This window comes from Chondrus crispus, genomic scaffold (genome assembly GCF_000350225.1).
Source record: "Chondrus crispus Stackhouse genomic scaffold, scaffold_12, whole genome shotgun sequence".
NCBI classification, from domain to species: Eukaryota; Rhodophyta; class Florideophyceae; order Gigartinales; family Gigartinaceae; genus Chondrus; species Chondrus crispus.
In genome coordinates this window covers 453,494-472,543 of record NW_005178992.1, presented here as the reverse complement: position 1 = coordinate 472,543, position 19,050 = coordinate 453,494, and the positions used below count along the sequence as shown (strand labels likewise).

The window sequence follows — 19,050 nt, the reverse complement described above, 5'->3', positions numbered from 1 at the left end:
GGTTCTTCACATCAACAGGGATAGTTGCCATGCTTGAGGCCAAAGACCTCGCCGGCATTGATCAAGTCATGCCATTCGTCTTTGCTCTGTTGGACAGGCTTTGTGGCACTATTAATAAGTCTCCTTTGACGACTGTTTGCGTCCTTTATCAAGAACTGGTGGCTACAGCTACCTCCCGCTTCTCGGAGCCTGGCTTCACCGCAGTTGAGCTCGACGCGCTCGCCGACCAGATCTCAAATTTCCAGGACAAAGCAATCGAGGTGTTTGGCAAGTACCAGGCAAGTGGTATGGCATTTCCGAAATTCCATGCTCTTCGACACCTTGTCTCAGACATCAAGATGTGTGGGAGCTTATCAAACTACAGCGCGGACTCGTACGAGGCAAGCCACAAACTGTTTAAGACAGCATATGACAAGACTTCGAAACGCAAAGACACCAGGCAGGAAGAGGCAATGCGGCGCTTGGTGCTTGCTCAAGGAGCTCAAGAGACCAGTGCGAGGTCGATGAGCACCCGGATGCTTCCGCTCAGGGAGGAAGTCATCGCCAAGCTAATGGGTAAGCGCAGAAGGACGGAATCACTCACAAAGATCAAACAGGAGATGGTGCGTGAGGACGCTGCAGGCTTGTCTGGTGGGGGCGACATAATGATGTGGGCACAGATTCATGCACATGCAGGTTCATGCGGCAGCCTTCTCCAGCACTCAGGCGAGCTAGGACCCAACATTGCGGTGCAAGAACTTTGCGAAGATGTCGGAGGTCCCGGACGTTTGCAGTGGTATGTTGATTCAATCCAAGAGCAGCACAGGCCACTGGCTGACTCTGTTGTGCGAAGACCCGCTACTGCATCTGTTGCTGGCCTCCCGTGCCCAACGTTAAAGGGCTGTGAGGCGCCTGAGAGCGGCGCTGGCGACTTTGAGATTTTAACTATGGACAATGGAGACAGAGAGATGCAGCGTGCCGTCTCGTCACACAGCTACTACGGCAGCAAAGTAGCGAGACAGGATAATGTCATGATTGAGGAGAGTGGCGACGATCCGCCGGGAGGCACAGGCGGAATTGTGCCTCGAAAGGTCTACATTGCGAAAGTACTGGCTTTTATCGCTATCAAAATCCCGCGACGGGGTCACCTCCTGGCTGAGGCATCTGTGAAGAGAGATGACATCGAGATTTGTTTCATTCGGTACTACGATCGTGTTCACGGGGACGAAATCGATGCCGTTGACCGCGCCTTGAACTGCGTGAAACTTCGTTGGGCTGTGAGGGGAGAAGATGAAACTGTTTCTCCAGGAGCACCTGCGTGCGAAGCTGAAACGTCTACGGAAATGACAGATCTCGCTTACATTGATGTGCAATATGTCGGCTCAATCCGCGGCTTGCTTCACGTCGTTCGTTGCGATGATGAGTTGAGAGGCACGAGGTCGCAACCATCCCTCATCCGCAGTGGATGGGAGACGCATCGATTCTACATCAACCGATTTAAGCAGCCAATGCGTAAGATGAGGTACTCCACTGCAGACCAGCATGATCACAGACCTCACGACCCGTAATGCTCCTTCTACTTAATCGCAGCCTTAGCACTGCAATCGGAACCGCTGGGACAACTCTGAGAATACGGACCGCTCGTCAAAATCTTGAAAAGACACTGACTGAGTCAATCGAGACAAAGAGCGTCCCACAATGTCGATCGTGATAAAGTGTTTTCATGCCTCCCCGCTCAAGAGAGCTGATGTAATCAGGATGCACGATTCTTCAGAAAGCAAAATGCCTGGCAGTTGCAAAAATCATACACACATGCACCTGCGTACACGTGAGCTGCCATAAACATTTGCCCAACTGTCCTCAAGCTGCACACACAATCCCATTCCCGATAGCATTGCCCTTCTCGCTGTGACGTTCTACGCAATAACAAATGTACCACTTGTAGAAGCTCGGTCAACATCGCTCCGCGGCACATCCACAGAAGCCTCAACAAACCATTCCCGATGCCCGCATCGCCTCCCTCCTTCTTTGGTCTTACTCAGCGCCAGCAAACCATGGCCCCCACGCACCCCTCCTCTCTCTCCCCTTCCTGAAACGCACCATGTCTGGTCTCCCCAATCGCAGCGACAAACCCCGAAACCCCCCCGCTCCACACTCATCCTACTGTTGCTTGGTACAGTACTATCACTCGTGCCAGATGCGAAATGCTACCAGTATACACACGCCCTCAATTCCTCTAGATCAGCGCCGCATGTATTTCTCCCGTCTTTCTCGACCCACACGTCGCGCCTGGACGCCACCCGATAGACTCGCAGGAAAAATTGGAAGGCTGAAAAAGTTGTTGTCTCTATCCCGCATGTGAACCGGGCGAACTTGGATCGCATTCACCCAGCGCCGTCGCGCAGCTCTTTGTAGGCTTGTCTCGCCTTCCTCTGACGTGCCGACGCGCTCGTCGCGTGCGGCAATGGTCGTCGACTACAGAAGGGCTTCAAATAAAACGTTCAACTTTACTAGCGTAAATTTGACTATAATGTTTCGCAATTAAACTATCGCTACATAATTCTGTAACGGTCATGAGCAATTTACTCCAGCAAAAATTTACTGCCGGCGTAAAGCTTGAGTTAGTGCCTCAGGCAGGCGCAATTTTCTGCGGTGGAGTAGTCTGGCGAGGACGAGTACGTACGCAGCTTCGCCAATCCTCCTGAGGTCTGAACCTCAGGTCCGTCGGCGCACCACTGTTTCGGCCTGCCTGATGACTGTGGGCCGCCGGTGGGGGAGGCTGAATGAGGAACCGGAGTCACCGGTCCGGAGAAGCAAGCGATTGCGGCGTGGCCTCGCTTCCGAGACAAGAACCGTGGCTGATTGCGGACTTCCCTCAGTGGCTCGTAAAAGGAAAAGAGCCAACCGCGGAAGCCACGGAATCTCAAGCCATGAGCCCGAGAGCAGGGAGGGAGATGGTAGCGCTCTCGACTTGAGCGCGGCGATCCCGACGCGACTAGACAGTGAAATCGGGCCTCTGGCCACCAACGTGGCACTACACTTGGATTCTACGGTCCCCAAACTCAGTCGCGCTACAGATGTCCTTCCCCCGGACCGAAGTTCTTCGCCCCCCGCTGTTGTCGCCGGAGCGTCGACTGGCGACACGGCCGCGGGTGCCGACGCAGCTGTACTGCAGCGGCAGATCGCATCACTGCTCAACCGTGAGAGAGCGAGGGCTGATGAGCAACACATTTATATGCAGACAATGCAAGAAGTGAAAAAGCTACAAGGTGAGAAGATCAATTCGTTAATGATCGAGGTTGCTCGTCTGAATGCGCAGGTGATGGAGCTCTCGCATGCCAAGGCTGCGTTGGAGGTCCTGGTTGCAGGTTCGTCTCGTGGAGGACGCCAGGCTGCCGCCGCTGCCGAGCGCGCAGTCATTGCGACCAAGAAGAAGCGTCAAAAGGACGAGGCATTCCTTGACACGATCACCCCGCTTCAACGCGACCTTGTCGTGGTGATGAAATATGCCTCTGATGACATCGCGCGTCGTTGCATGCGCAATCTTACTCCGATGGAGCAGTCGCCAGGAATTGCAGACTATCGGTGGGTTCCCTCGCCTCTGAAGATCGCTGAAGGCGATGGGATCGGACCGCTGGGAGGCGGCACTCGAGCGGCGGTACCACCACTCGATGTGGCGAAGCTAGGCATTACAAACGGCGCACTTCTACCGCCGCAATTGTCTCCTACCATTCTGGCTCGCACTGCATACAAGATGGCTCTCGAAAGCGGATCGCTTACCAGTGCTCTGAGAGCAGCATCCAAGGAGGAGATTTCGGGCGCATGCATCTTCAATGGCATCCAAGGGGCATCTAAGCTCTCTGCGGAGGTGGCTGACAAGGCGTCATCATATATGTCCAGCCTCAAGCGAACGGTTTGGACCAGGGTGGCCAAGGTGTGGGACGTCAGTTGTATTCCGGTTCAAAACAAGCTGAAGAGTGCCTCAGTCGACTACATCATTCATGCTCTGAACAATGCTGCTGGCGAAGACGTGAAAATGATGGGAATTGCGTTTGCAGATGACGACAGCGGCGGGATCGACAAAATTATGCGAGCATGTATTGACTGTATTACCTCTGGTAGCCTAGACCACTGGCGTACAGTGGTGCCGCCTGGGCATTCAGAGAGCGATAATATTGGAGAGAGTGGCGTTGACATCTTGTTCGTTTTTGACACCGCTCGGGATATTTACAAGGAGTGGGCTGGACTACGATTGGGAAAAGAGCGCCTCAGGGCTGGCGTAGCATCAATTTTGACGCTCGCCCGCCTCGATGCCTGGATCGCGACGCGCTGCGTAATGCAGGTGGCACTGGCGAGGACAGCGCTGGGCATTGCGACAAAATTATCCGACGATGGTGCAGAGGAGAGCGATATACACTCTGCGTTGCTGAAGGTTCTGAGCAAAGGTGGAGTTTCGCACGCCATGTTCACTGACGTGCTTTCACATTTGTTACCGAAAGCAACGCTGGGTATTCACGAAACGTTGCGCGAAATAGTTGAGAGGGTTGCTCCAGAAGAGCTGGAGAAGACTCTGATCTCTGATGCCAGCGGGGAGACTTTTGAGCATGCAAACGATACGAGGGAGATAACCTTTTCGTACGTCTGCCCGTATTCGATAAAGGAGGGCAAGGACTGCGACCGCGTCGTTCTCAGACCTTCAGCATTCAAGAAATATGTCTGCGAGTGGATCGGAGATGTGTGCGATGGCTTGGTGGGCGTTAGCGAGCTCACGTCTTCCCAGTTTGATCCGATAAGTTTCGACGGCGAGGGGTAGTACTCAAACCTGAAGGCTTGTAATAGAACGTAAATACTAGTGCCATACCAAAAAAAGTTCGAATAGTACACAACAATGAATTCCCGGTGATCCGTCTGTCTGTGCCTCCCCCGAACAACCAAGCATTTCTTGCGCTAGCATGTTCAACGTAAATTGCGCCGCGCCCCACTCTAAGCACGACCAGCAGACGGGGGCAGTGACGGTGTCTTCTCATACCTTAGACGACGTCGAAGCCGCACAGCATGACCTGGACGAAGCAGATGAGCATGGTGCCCAGCTTGCCCACATCGCGAATCGTAAAAAAAATCGCCACCGAACCTCAAAGCATTGTTGAAGGTCGCTCTCTGTGCGTGGGAATGCTAGCGGCTACAGGCACGATTGTGCAACAGTGCAGGCGGATGATTTCAAAAAATCCAGCATGTCATAATTGTTTGTAACATATATCGAAAAAGAGGTTGACGTTTTCGGTTGGCAGGTAGTCGGGGTCGGACACCTCTTTCCTTTCCCACACCCGAGCCCGCCACTGCTCATATATCACCATGCTCGACGCTCCGATGTTCCCTAATGCCGACACGCCTTCCATTGCCACAGCTACTCAGCACACACAAGTATCAACGTACTCCCAAGAATGATCGATTCGACCCTTTTCTGGCAGCTCATCGTCGTACAGCCATAGAACTTGACTACGTTGACCAAAGAAGAAGCACGATGAAAACGTTCAGTTCCGTGAACGAATGAAATACTACGTTAAGATGATCAAACGTGGCACGAGCTACAGAGAAGATCTTCTTATCAAACTTCACAGCAGTCGGAAGGAAATGGTCAAGCCAATGGTCAAGCCAACTTCAGGAGGTTCTTGAGTTCAATTTCATTGGGGAAGTCGACGGGAGGTGTTCCAACACTGCGGTTAAGCCGAGAGATAAGTACGTATCAAAAAGTAGATGGAGAGAGGGATCGAACTGAGGACCTACGTGCGATTGGGGATCACGGTCATATCGCCGCGATGGTGAGCCTCGGCACACCACTGGAGAAGGGGGCAGACGGGGTCGACATGAATGCAGTCCGTGCTGCATAGTTGTACGAAAACGCGATCGACAAGAATGACGTCAGCGCGATGGTCGCTCTCGGCTTGCTGTTGTAGAAGAGCGCAGAGCGGGTCGATAGGAACGCGGCTTGCGCCGTGTACTTGTACGAACGTGCGATCGAAGTAGACCTGTGTGTCGACGCGATATACAAGCTTGGCAACGTAATGAGGGATGGGAACGACGGAGTTGGGAAGGATGGAGCGCGGGCTGTCAAACTATAGAGGAGGGCGATTGAGGAACAAGATCATGTCCATTCTATATTCAATTTCGGCACGCTGCTGGCATATGATGTGGAGGGATTCGAGGGAAACACGGCATAGACAAGTTTGAGCGTGCGATCGAGAAGGGTAATGATGTCGCTTCGATGGTCAATCTCGGTCTCTTCCTTCACAAGGGCACTGAAGGAGTCGAGACGAACGCGGTTAACGCTGTACGAATGGGAGATGGTGCATCTCGGCCTCCTACTGCAGGACGGCTCGGGGGGTTCGTGAAGAACGGGGTTCGGGCCTCAGAGCTGTACGAGCTTGCGATTGACAGGAGGGACGACGTGCATGCATTGGACAATCTTGGTCTGCTGCTACACCACGGCACGGAAGGAGTGGAAATGGACGAGGTCCGCGCCCTGGAGCTGTACGAGCGTGCGCTGGATCGGGAGGTACTTGCGGAGGGAGAACGCGTCGGCGAAGAGCAGGGACGGGATGGAGGGCGAGCTGGACGAGAGGCAGCTGTACGAAGGGCTCATGGAGGGCGGAAGGGTCGGCGGAGACAAGAGGTCGACGGCGTTGCGCGCCACCAACTCGGCGTGCGTCTTGATGACCACGTGAGGGATGAGCGCGCAATCTGGCGGTGCAGATCGGCTGTCCTATCAGCTCCCCCTGCACTTTGTGCACGAGCCAGCCTCTTCTCCGCGATCAACTTTGCCGGCGCGACGGCAGCGGCGCGCGTGTGGGGCAGGCGCACCACGGGCGTGTGGCACGTCTGCGCGGACGACTGAGTCGTGGGCGCAGCTGTCGCCGTGCGGGTGGAGACGCTTCTGCAGCGCGAGCTGACGTCCGGAAGTGGTGGAAAGCGGAACAGGAGGTTACGAAGAGGGGGGAGGCTGGGCTGCAGGAGTTGCAGCGCCCCCTGTTGGCAGAGGAGCGTCGGATATTAAATGCTGGGGCGGGCAATGCCTCGACTGCAGCCACGTGTAAAATTGCGCAGGGGAGGAATTTTATTGAATTGCAAGGGTGGGCGGTGGGCCGATACAGAAAAGTTCATTTATTTCTCTAACATTATAATCTGTCTTTATTTTCACTAGTCAAGGGGGGGCCGATACTGTAGCACGAAATCGTCGGATATAAATTGGTTGGAAATTTTCTTCTGGCACCGCCAGAAAGGTCGGTAGTCGTGCGCACGCAAAGGCGGGGCGATGGAGAAGGGGTTTCAGCAGGGGTGGTGTGCTTCGGTACCACTCCCCTGCTACCCTTTCTTTTGGTCGCGAGTTCAATTCTGCATGAATACTGATAATAAATAAATAATTTGTTGAATTTTAAATAATGTTTAGATTAATACATAATTTGTAGATTTACACAATTTTAATTTTTGGCAGTGTCCGCTGCCAAATCTCATGAAGATTCGAACGTTGAGACGTTCTTCGGGCAGTACACGGCCAAAACTAAAACTAAAACGTGTGATTGAACTCGGCTTGTGCTTCTGGGGGACCTCTTGGCTCGACTATTGGAAGCGCAGGAACGCCGTGCTCAACGTCAAGTGGGGGTTGGACAAGTTCTACGAGGACAACGAAAACGGCATTCGCGCCGATTTCGAAGGCGATGATAGGCAAGGTTTTTATTGCCGCGGCGGGTTTGTCAACCTGGAGGATCTTGGTCCGGAAAGGGCGGCTGCGGACGATTTCGAACGCGCCAGAGAGCCGGGGCTGCGATCGAGGATCCGCGGGCAGCTGCTGCGAGTGACGGGCGCGCATGCCGCGTTCGAGCCGAGTGGCGAGGACGTCATTCGGATTGGCGGCGGGAATGACCCAGACTTTGTGCTGGACGCCCCGATTACGGGCTTGACCTTTTCGTCGTTGCCGGTCTTTCCGTATGCCAGTAAGCGCGACGTCCAGCGACGCGTTTACATCAGCTCGTTGGTCACCCTGTTTTTCGCATCATGTGTGGGCGCGTGCTCGTTTCTGAACCTCTTCTTCAAAAAATCCATTACCGGCCTTTTCGGCTCGCATGCGTTTGCCAAGTTTGCCCCAGGTATGGCACAGGCGGTGATAATTTCAGTTGCAGACCCTCTTTGGAAGCGTGCTACGCTCAAGCTGTCAAAGTGGGAGAATCATCGTACGACTCAGGCGTCTGAGAACAGCATCATTACCAAGCGATTTGCCTTTCAGTTTGTGTCCAGTAAGTTTGATGCGTCTTTGCAAGCACATCCAATCCGATTTTGAAAGTTGAACAGACCTTGCTGACCACTGCGACAGACTACATTACATTGTTTTATATCGCGTTTGTCAAGCCATTCACGCCATCAGACCCTTGCCTTTTGGATGCATCTGGAGCTCCGGACTGCATGGTTGAGCTTGGGACGCTGCTCACTTCATTGCTCATCACAAAGGCGACGGTGCAGCAGTTCATGGAAGTAGGGATGCCATTTATCAAACTGCGCGTCACTCAGTGGCTGAAAAGGAGAGAGCATCGCGAGCTAGTTGAAGAAATGGACACGACCCAGCGCATACAACTGCTCGCGGCAGGCGCTACGATTGACGATGCAGACACGCAAGATCTCGTAGAAGAGTTAAGAATGCCTCCGTATCGGTCGACGGTTGAAGACTATGGAGAAGTTGTAATTCAACATGGTTTTCTAGTGATGTTTGGCCTCGCGTTTCCGCTCGCAGCACTGATTAACTTTCTCAACAATATGGCGGAATGCCGCACGGACACATACAAAATGCTCGCCGTACACCAGCGACCGGATGCTGATGATGCAGCGGACATAGGAGGATGGTTCCCCTTCCTGAAATTTTTGTCCACTGCATCTATCGTGACCACGGCTGCTCTCGTTACTATTACGACGCCAGCAATTCAACTGGCTCTCCCGGATTTTATCGGTAACGTTGGTGAGCGGTATCCAGCGGTCTCTTTCTTGATTTTCGAACATGTCCTGTTGTTAACGCGATGGGTAGTGGACTTTCTGGTATCTGACAAGCCATCGTCGACCTACCGAAGGCTTGCTCGACAAGAGTTTCTCATCGCCAAATGCTTCAATGTTGGTATGCAACCTTACTTTGAATCATCCGCTCACGGTATTAAAGAGGCATGACGTCCTATCGGCAGATAAGATCAACTATGTTCTCGGAGCATCTGCGCAAACGCTGCGCCTTGGCCGTGAGCCAAGATTACGTACACATTAGGCTCAAAAACTATTAGACAGAGCACCGTCGTAAATTCCTGCAGGCAAGCATTCGTGCTGGCTGAATGTTTTTCTGTATACAACATCCATATATCGTCGACAAGCGAGAGCCGAATGGTTTTTGGCCCTTTTGGGACGACATTGCTCTCTCCCCGAACTTTTTCTCGCGTAAATTTAGCATCCCAGACAGCCCCATGCTGGATCAAATTGATTTGCTGAAGAGCGGCGCAACCGAAAAGGTTGCCAACTTGACGGCAGTGTATCAGTCCTTTGCGATTGTCATGTCGCAAACATCCTCATATCATGCCGTGCTTTTTCAGTGGTTGGATGCAAAGGGGCTGCAGGGGAGGCCAAACAGAACTTTGCGTCTCAGATGTTCCACCGCCAGCCTATAAGACCAAAATATTTTCAACGCCGTGGAAAAAATAGGGTTGTGATGGCGCTTCAAAGGCGTGAGGATTTCTGTTATTGATGAACTATATCAAAGAGTTTTGGTGAGTGTGACTTGTTGTATTCTCGCTGTTGCACGATAACACCAGATGTCTTGTTTCGAAAACTTCTCATAAACCGACGACGTTTTGCAAGATCTCCGGCTATTTGTCAGATCTTGCTAGTTTGAGATAGCTCCCATCAGCTTCATCATTTTATGACACATTCAAGTTTTCTATTCTTCTTGGAACTATTCTTGATTATTCCGGCAACTCATCACATTAAGAAATCATTGATTGCTTTTCATTCTGTCCATGGTCATCCCTCTTCTAGTCATTTGTATATGGACATGTTACATGAGAAAGACTGCTTCGACTTCTGCCTGCTGTGACGAGCTGGCCTGTTCTCAAGCAATACCACATATGCAACAGAGTCGAAAGCAAAATAGCCTCACTCATTCTGTCTTGTTCAGATAATCGCGCATCACCAAATCATACTCGATAAGCACAAGTGTGCACCAGCTTTAACGCGAACCAAGGGCTGACGAAAAGAGCGTTCAAAATGAATGGTGTTTCTCTATCCCCGCAACGCGGACAGCGAATATAGATAAGACTCTAAATGGAGTGTCCTGACCCTTGAGCCACATGGTTGCTTCCAGTTTATGTAAACTCCACATTTGTGTGAACGTAGCCCATGAACACCCATGCCTGCATGAGCTCGCATTGAACATATCTGAATTGGTTTGGCCATCATGACCCCATGCAGACATAGACTGTTGCATGGACGGTTCTATGGAACATGTTTGGCAAAACTAAAACTTGGATTGAATCCGCCATGCGGAGCCCATGAACACCCATGCACACCAATGCCTGCATGAGCTTGCATTGAACATATCTGAATTGGTTTGGCCACCATTGCCCCATGCAGACATAGACTGGTGCATGGACGGTTCCATGGAACATGTTTGGTATTGCATAGGACCAGGCCTAAGCAAATCCCCATGGAAAAGTTATGATAACCGCTCCAATTGTGAGCATGGGCTTGCATGGTCTCTGCATAGGAAATTTTAGAAAATCAGAAATACAGACGTATGGCATAGAAATTATGTTGTAGTTCTATGCCATCCTTTTAAAGAATGGAGGAGCCAGTCCATTCGGGAAGGACGCGCGCAGTATGTTTATACAAAGTAAAATTACAAAGACATACATACTGTGCTTGTCCTTCAACCGTTACATGCAGTGGGATCATTGGGATTCATGTTGTGGCAAAGGTACTGGAAGCGACTTGATCCTGAATTTGGATTTGGGCAATGGTGATGGGTGTAATGATATTAAATTTGGATGTTAGAGAGAGGGTTCAAAACTTGGTTTCAGAAACAAAAGGTTTTTGTCGGAGTGTCAGTATTCTAGCTTTACAGAACATGATTCCTTCATACCGGTCAAATCAAATAAAATGAATTATTCAGATATTACAAACGTGAACGACTATTATAGCTGTACAGCTCATGATCCATTCACACTAATTGAAGAAATTACTTTCAGTTTTTGCAAACGTGTACCAGTATTATAGGTCGGCACGATGATTACAGTATGCTATTTATTAAATTCATTCAGTTAATATATACGCCACAAAAAAGACAATTAATGCTGATACAGCTGAAAGTATCAACTCGCAAATATCGCTTATTGCTATCATTCACAAGTGAAAGCTAAACTAAAACAAATTTCCAAAACAAGACGAAGAATACTGTAGTGTTGCGGCTAGTCCAAGCCGCATACCTCACCGATCGCGGACGCAGCAGGATCTGAAAGTAGTCCTCGAGTTTACCTCCAGCTCGCCTGTAGCTTCCTCGATACCTTTCCTACATGCGCGTCACGTCTATCTTATACTACCGATACCCGCCGCCCTTGGCGGCCGTTCCGTCCCCCAAGTCCCGTGCCGGCACCAGCTGCCACCCCCCGAGACTCGGGCCGTTGCCTCAGCCCCTCCGTCGCGATCTCCTGGTCTTCTTAAGTCTCCTGTTCTCTCCGATCCCGCCGTTCTCCTTGGCACACCGCCGAGCCCAACGTTATGCCCACGTCCAACGTCTTGTCCGCGCTTCCGCCCGACACCTCCCTTGGTTCGGGCGGCTCCTCTCAGCGCCTTGTGTCAGCCTCCAGCCCAACGACACCACAGGGTCCAAACGTTCTCGTCCTCCCGCAACGTCCTCGTTTCCCCGCAACGTCCTCGCTTCCCGGCAACGTCCTCGCCTCCCCTAGATTCCCTCACCCGACAGTGTCGACATGTGCCACGCATTGAACGCCAGCCCATAGGCTGCAGCTCTCACGTGTACCACGTGTCGCGTAGAAATCAAATTTGAATCCGCAACACCCGTCCCTTTTCCTATGTCCCTGTGCGTCAGTTCGCGGAGCAGGACTATGGCGGGAGCGTATCCTCTCGGCTATGCTCTGAACCTGGTACAGCAGTCCTCCCCAGCCCCTGTCTGGCAGCGTCGGTGCCTTCGCTTCGATCCTCGCGGCCTACGTCGCCCTGCCGGTCATCATACAACTTCACAATTACCTCCGGGAGTGCGGCTTCCGGCGTCCATCTCGGGGACGCGCGCCCGCGGAGCTGCACTCTGAACCACCTCTCGGACCCTCCCGTCTTGGGGCACGGCCTATCTTTTACGGCAGTGATCTTATCCAATAGCCTCAGCCCGTCCGGAAAGACACCTTCTTTCGGATCCGCAGTCTGGACGGCCTCCTGTGAGATGCGTCTGATGCGGTTTGGGTGCACTCGCGCGCTTATTCCTCCGACTTCTGAACGTAGACAGCAGCTCACCTTCGACAGTTTTCGTTCCACCACGTAGGGTCCAAGCCAGGAGGTAACTATCTTGTTTCCCTCCTTGCTGACGAGGTCAGGGGCCCACACCATGACGCGATCCCCTGGCTTCAGGCCTAAATTCCTCACCACGCGGTCGTACTGAGCAGCCGCGTTCCTGCGCGCTTTCATACCTTGCGCCAGAAGCCTGGAGTGGAGCTCCTTGAGGTGCCTAGCGGTGCTGTAGGGCTCCCCCATTACCCGGTCGGCCTCCACTTCTCCCCACGCTACAAACGCCTCTATCCCAAACATCGCCTCAAACGGTGATAACTGAGTCGCCTCGTGTACTCCGGTGTTATATCTCAGGCAAGCCAGGGAGAAGTGGAGGTCCCAGTCGTCTTGTCCGGTGCACACAAAGCAGGCTATATCTTGCGCGAGCGTCCTATTCCATCGTTCCACACACCCGTTCGCCTGTGGGTGAAACGGGGAAGTCGTTACCCGCTTTGTGCCCAGCTGCTCGGCCATGTTCGACACTACCTTCCCGATAAAGTTGGGGCCTCTGTCACTCAGAAGTGTCTCCATGGCGCCAAAGATTGCCACCCACTCATCAAGGATCTTTCTCGCCACAGTTTCCGCCTTCTCATCTGGGATAGGCGCCGCGCGGGCAAACCGCGTGAAGGTGTCAATCATCACGAGGACCTTGATATTGCCAGCCTGAGTCCTTGGTGTTATTGTTTGGACATGGACTGCCACCTGCTGAAACCGGCGGCTGGGGTGGTACACCACCATTGACGCACCTCGCCTTGGTCTCCCCGCTTTTACCGCAGTGCACGCAACGCACCGAGCGATTCTCGTCCTGATGTCTCTTCTCCATGACGGCCACCAGTAGCGCCCTCTCACTCGTGCTTCAGTCCGCCTGAGTCCGTAGTGGCCATTAACGCGGGACCCGTGTACGAACTGCAGCACCGATCACACCAATCGGGGCGGCACCACCAAACAGCAGCCACCACCGGGGCCGGCTGGCCGGAAACCGAGCAGGCCCTTGTCAGTCACTTCGAACCTTCTAGCCCCACCAGCCCCCACCCACTCAGTAGGGTCACCGAAAGCTTCCCATTGGGCTGTCCTGAACTCTTCGCAGGAAGGTCAAATCAGCCTATCTGAGGCAATAAAAAATTTGCGCAAATATTTTGGTCCGGGCCAGCAAAAAATGTGTCATAAATGTAGCAACGCTTGCTGATTTCATGTCGCGATTTTGCACATGTTTTACCAATGACGCCATTGGCTAGACAGCAGCATAGTTATGGCACAGCGGCTCTACCTGGCCCGTGGCGGTAGATGGTGGGCTGGAGCTGCACACGGAGTAGGTCTTGCAGGGCCAAACTTTGTTACATTGAGGTAATGATGAGACGATGATCACCGCTGCACCTGCGCAGTCACCGACGACTATGTTTTGCTGCTCCAGGGCAATGACAACATGTGTCCATTCGCAGCCCCAATGCAGCACTAGACGTAATGCCGCGACTTACTCTCAGTCAATGAAATGTTAGTCCAGTGCCTTTCTTGCAAAGGTGATGTCACCGCGCTGGTCCAGAAACGGTCCCATCCCGAAGGATGAAACCGATAGAAGTTCTAGCGGCGTTCACATCACATTTATTTGTAGCAACCAAAGAGTATTGTTACGGCTACATACACTACATCTACCCCGTCCAAATACCGAAATATCGCGGCGGTGGTTCATTGCGCTTCCGTTAAATACAATAATCAACGCCAAGAAACATAACAGGAGAGGTCAGTTACGGTCACATTACATGTACTGATGGCTTACTTGATCCTGAGTTAGACGATGGGCGGGTTGACCTGCAGTGAGACAAGGAACGCTGTGAGGATTGGTCAGAACAGTTCTTAGACACTTTCAATGCGTTAGAGAATGTGCGAACGTACGTTAAAGCTTTGTAGCTAATCGCAAAACGGTATTGCCTAGAGAAAGCGCTCACTTACCCAACGTGTGCAGCGCACTCGTGTTTCCACATGAGATTTCAACCGAACACGCAACTCGCGGAAATGAAACTGTTAGAAAAGAGGATGCGCGGTGAGTCAGGATTGTGGCAGAAGTGGTGTCACTTACTGTGCATGAGATTTCAACCGAACACGCAACTCGCAGAAATGAAACTGTCAGAAAAGAGGATTCGCAGTGGGTCAGGATTGTGGCAGAAGTGGCGTCACTTACTGTGCATGAGATTTCAACCGAACACGCAACTCGCAGAAATGAAACTGCCAGAAAAGAAGATGTGTGGTGGGTCAGGACTGCGGACGAGGGGCGTGCAGAGAGTTGGATCTGGTCCTGGAACTATATATGCAGTAGGCGGTAGTTTGATATATCCAACTACCGCCTTTTCTGAGTTCGAGCAGGGCATCTGAGTGAAAATCAGTTACATTTTCATGGGCACGTGTCAATAGCAGAATAGAGGTTCTGAAATCTCAATTTGAAATTACTGAATTCGGTATGGCATGGTTGCCCTTAATGACAGCCATCCATTGAGCTTCTTTCGTGCGGTATCACATCAAAATGCGAGTAGGAGCATCTCATTCTTACCGTTTCTATTCATTGAACCAAGCTTTAATATTAACGGTACAACCGTATGCATTGCCAAATGTAACAAAAGACCTTCTTTCGTCTGTAGAGCAGTAAGCTTGCTGAAGTCTTGTTAATGCCGAGGTCCATGCCAAACTTCACTGCAGCCCCACTTCCAGTGGCAAACCTGGTCGAAACCGTCACAGATGGGGCGTCAAAGCAAGAGTCGTTGGGTTCTTAAAAAACGCGGACCTTATGCAAAGCGTTCCGAAGATGTTGCATCACAAGGGACTACTTCGGATGGGCACGCACCATCTTCTTCTGAACCTCAGCTTGAAAGACATCGAAAAAGAGCAAGGCCATGTAGGCAACTGTCTACAAAGCCAGCAAAACGTCCAGGGGATAGATTCAAATTACTAGACCGTCAATCAGAATCCTATGCTTCCCTTTTGAAAGACGGGCTTTTAAGCGACCTCCAAGACAAACAAGGCAAGATGCATGACGGCGTGGAGGCACTTCCATTAAGTCCTCACTCCGAACGAAATGACACGCTCCGTTGTGAAGAAAGCGAACGAATTTCTGGATTAGACATTGGATTCAGCGTTGAGCAGGACGTTGTCTACGAAGCTGAAGGGTGCGAAGAACTGATAGACAGCATGTTCGACGGTGCTTCTGGTGGAATTCGATTGACCTGGACCAATATTGCATCACTGATAACAGCAACTGGGAGCACACGTCTCAGCGAGACTGCGTATCAGACACTTGCTAACTTTAGGAACTGGAGACGGAATGAAAGGCAGCTCACTCTCAAACTGCCAAGTACATCTACTCTGAAGAGACGTGTTCGTTCATTTGCGAAATCCAACTTCTTCGTTCCTTGTCGTGTAGAAATGTTTACTGTGGATTTCTCGAAGTCTCGGTCGAAGGCTGGCGTTGGAAAGTAATCCTCACAGGACAGCGCTCCTACCATGATTGTAAGGCCTAGCGACTGGGCGAAACTTGACTTTTCGACAGCAAGATTGCGGGAGATGGTGCAAGGAAGACGGCATGATATGGATCCGTCAAGCGAGGTACCAAGGTTCTTGGATATTGAGGACACTCCAATAATACAGAATAGGGCTGGGAGTCTATCTGTTTATCGGATTCCAACCGAAGATGGTTTGACGGTGCAACTTCGAAAAGGGCTCCTTCTTAACATCACGTTCGAAACAAGTGACGCGGTGAAGGGCAGATTGATGCAAGCCCAGTTTGCAGTAACGTCCTCAACAAACATGAGCTTTGATGCAGTTGTATCTTCCTTCTTTGTTTATGATGATCCGAACTGGACAGAACCGCAGGAGCAGTCTAATTCAAAGCGTACCAAAAGGATGAAGATGAAGAGACCAGAATCTGGGGCATTCCTTCCCAGAGACATGGTCGTCGAACTTGCACTTACAGGACAGCTAGATGCCGAAGATTCGGAAGAACCCACGCAAACACCCTTCCTTGTGTATAGGATGTGGAGAAGACATAACTGTGATGACTACTACGCCACCAGCATGGTTGTATCTTCTGAAAGAAATGTTTCCAATCTCACTGGCACGAATAGGGGGGTTAACAACCAGATGTTTGACAAAATCGTAGTGAAACAAGTATCTGCGGATGATAATCCGATGGACAAGGGCCATGGCGTCGATGCGGAGAGCAGTGGACGTCTTGAAGATGGAAGAAAGTACGTTGTGTACAGAATGTTTCTGTACTCTGATGGATTTACGCCGTACATTGGAAAGAAGGGAAGCATGGGTGGTGTATACATGCTGCCAATAGGTATGGCTCCGAAGAACCGCAACGGAGCCGGAGCCATCAGACCCATCGGGTTAACTCCTCCAGGAGTATCTACAAACGAGGTACTGGCGGCAGTTATTGATGATATCATTGATGGGACAGAAAACGGATTTGAGATGACTACCGCAGAAGGAGAGAAGGTTGTTCTTTTTCTCAATGTCGTCGGGGACGTCGGGGACTATCCTGCAGTCTCCCACACTTTGGACCTACTAGGGCACTGCTCCAATGTTCCATGTAACTTATGCAGCTATGGAAGGTACGACAAGTCTGGATTTCAAGGAAGCAAGTATTGTTATACAACTCGCATCCATTCCGACCATCCATCTTTCGCGAGAGATGAGAACCGGGCTACTGCATTGAGGAGATCCAAGTTATCTAGGGAAGAGTTGAAAGCCCTCGGAATGGATGATGCAGATACGTTTGAGACAAGTTTGCAGGCACTTCATCAACTCTCTGCAAAACTACAACACGTTCGCGCTCGTGTATCTCGTGTACTTGGCAGTAGGAAACCGGTTGTTCCTTCTGTTTTCGATTCGTATTGCTCATGCGTTGTGGCTCCCGATCATATTTTCCTCGGGATTAATCGCGACATCATGAATCTCTGTATAACATTGCTACCAAAAGATGTACGCAGAGATGCTGAGGCGATTGCCAAAGTGGCTTTGAAGGATGGACATCTCATATATCAGGAGAGCCGAATCAACCATGACAAGCATGTGCTACATTCAATGACGATATCGTCTATGTACTGCCTGCTCTTGGTAGCACCACAAGCGATGAATTGTACTTGGTACGTGCACAAAATCACTGGCGAGGGAGTGAGCGGAAACTGTGCTACTATCGATGAAGCTTTCAACCTCCTCGACCTGTTTTCCTCTCTCGTGAGCAAGACGAAGTACTTTCCGGAATCAAGAATAGATGGTAAGAGGTCAATAGACACACACAATGAAGAAGGAGGAACCAAAAGACTCCTGGAGATTCGGAATATGGCACTTCGTTACCTATCTCGAGTAGATAAGCTGTGTCGCACAAACAGCTTTGCCTCCACTCATTTGGACAAACCAAACCTTCACAGACTGTTGGAGTTCTTCACACATACATTGCCACTGTTCGGTAGCGTAAGACATGTACAAGAATTGTTGTTTGAAAGCGCTCATCAGCCATTGAAGAGGGGGTGGCTCAATCCAATATGAAAAACTCACAATTACAGGCTCTGGAACATCGTCTTGCCAACGACTGGAAGACTCGTCTGGCAATTGAGACTGAAGGCATTGGCACCAGTGAGAACGGATGGAGCTTTGAGTCAGCGAAGTCGGTTTTGAATCTCTTGGGCTACGACAGTTCTGGGCTGCAGGATGCCGGAAGATTACTAGAAAAGCTTCAGGACTGCTTCCCAACTCCTGTTCTGCAGAACCTTCGATTCCATCGGAAAGGACTTTTATCATCGTCTCTCAGTAGGAAGGACTGGCGCGTAGACAAGTCAAGAATTATGAACCTAGGAAACACTGCGGACGGAGGTCAATATTCAGAAATGTTCGAATCATCTGACCTTGCATTTCTGTTGAAAGCAAGGGAGCTTTTAGAGAATTTATGGAAACACAAGATATGTCTTAGAAGTGGCCGGGCGGAGCATGGAAATTCCGTAACTCTACATACATATGGAACTGCGAAGTGGTGCAAAGTAACAGACGGGCAAAAGAGGGACCAAACATCCGTTCTGGCAACTATATCCTACGGTAGAGTGATTCAAGCCCTGCAGGCTTGTGTAGTTTCGACCGCGGATCCTGATCTCACATTCACCTTTCATGAGAACAAAGATTCTGAGCATGATCAAGATAGAAGGTTCTGGATGGTGCTAGCCGTATTTCAAGTCCAGATTCTGGACGCTCGTGGGAAAGAAAGTCAGGAAACAATACGATATTGCGCAGTGAAGGAGTGCGAAGCGGAGGAAGATGGATACGGCGTGTTAATACAACAACGAAACGACAGAAGAGCGCTGGTTGAGCTTGGAAGCTACGTTCAAAAGGCATTAGTTATGCACTACTGCGAACAGGAGAGCGAAGAAAGCGACGATCATATGTGTCTCATATCCACATCGAACTCAGCAGTACAACACAGGAGTCTCCCAGACGGTGGAATTTATCAGGTGTGGG

The 19,050-nt window shown here is 51.0% G+C and overlaps 4 protein-coding genes across 4 annotated transcripts; all 4 read left to right on the top strand.

The window, feature by feature from the left end:
- The first annotated feature begins 3,733 nt into the window (after positions 1–3,733).
- Positions 3,734–4,792, top strand: CHC_T00001961001 (hypothetical protein). The gene has a single exon (XM_005713121.1). It carries the CDS (start codon positions 3,734–3,736, stop codon positions 4,790–4,792), a length of 1,059 nt encoding a protein of 352 aa, XP_005713178.1.
- Positions 4,793–5,058: 266 nt separating this feature from the next.
- CHC_T00001960001 (hypothetical protein) lies at positions 5,059–5,229 on the top strand. Its single transcript, XM_005713120.1, has one exon. It carries the CDS (start codon positions 5,059–5,061, stop codon positions 5,227–5,229), a length of 171 nt encoding a protein of 56 aa, XP_005713177.1.
- Positions 5,230–6,241: 1,012 nt separating this feature from the next.
- CHC_T00001959001 (hypothetical protein) lies at positions 6,242–6,871 on the top strand. The gene has a single exon (XM_005713119.1). The coding sequence runs from the start codon at positions 6,242–6,244 to the stop codon at positions 6,869–6,871; it is 630 nt and encodes a 209-aa protein (XP_005713176.1).
- A 1,637-nt stretch (positions 6,872–8,508) lies between these two features.
- On the top strand, positions 8,509–9,183 carry CHC_T00001958001 (hypothetical protein). Its single transcript, XM_005713118.1, has one exon. It carries the CDS (start codon positions 8,509–8,511, stop codon positions 9,181–9,183), a length of 675 nt encoding a protein of 224 aa, XP_005713175.1.
- Positions 9,184–19,050: the final 9,867 nt, after the last annotated feature.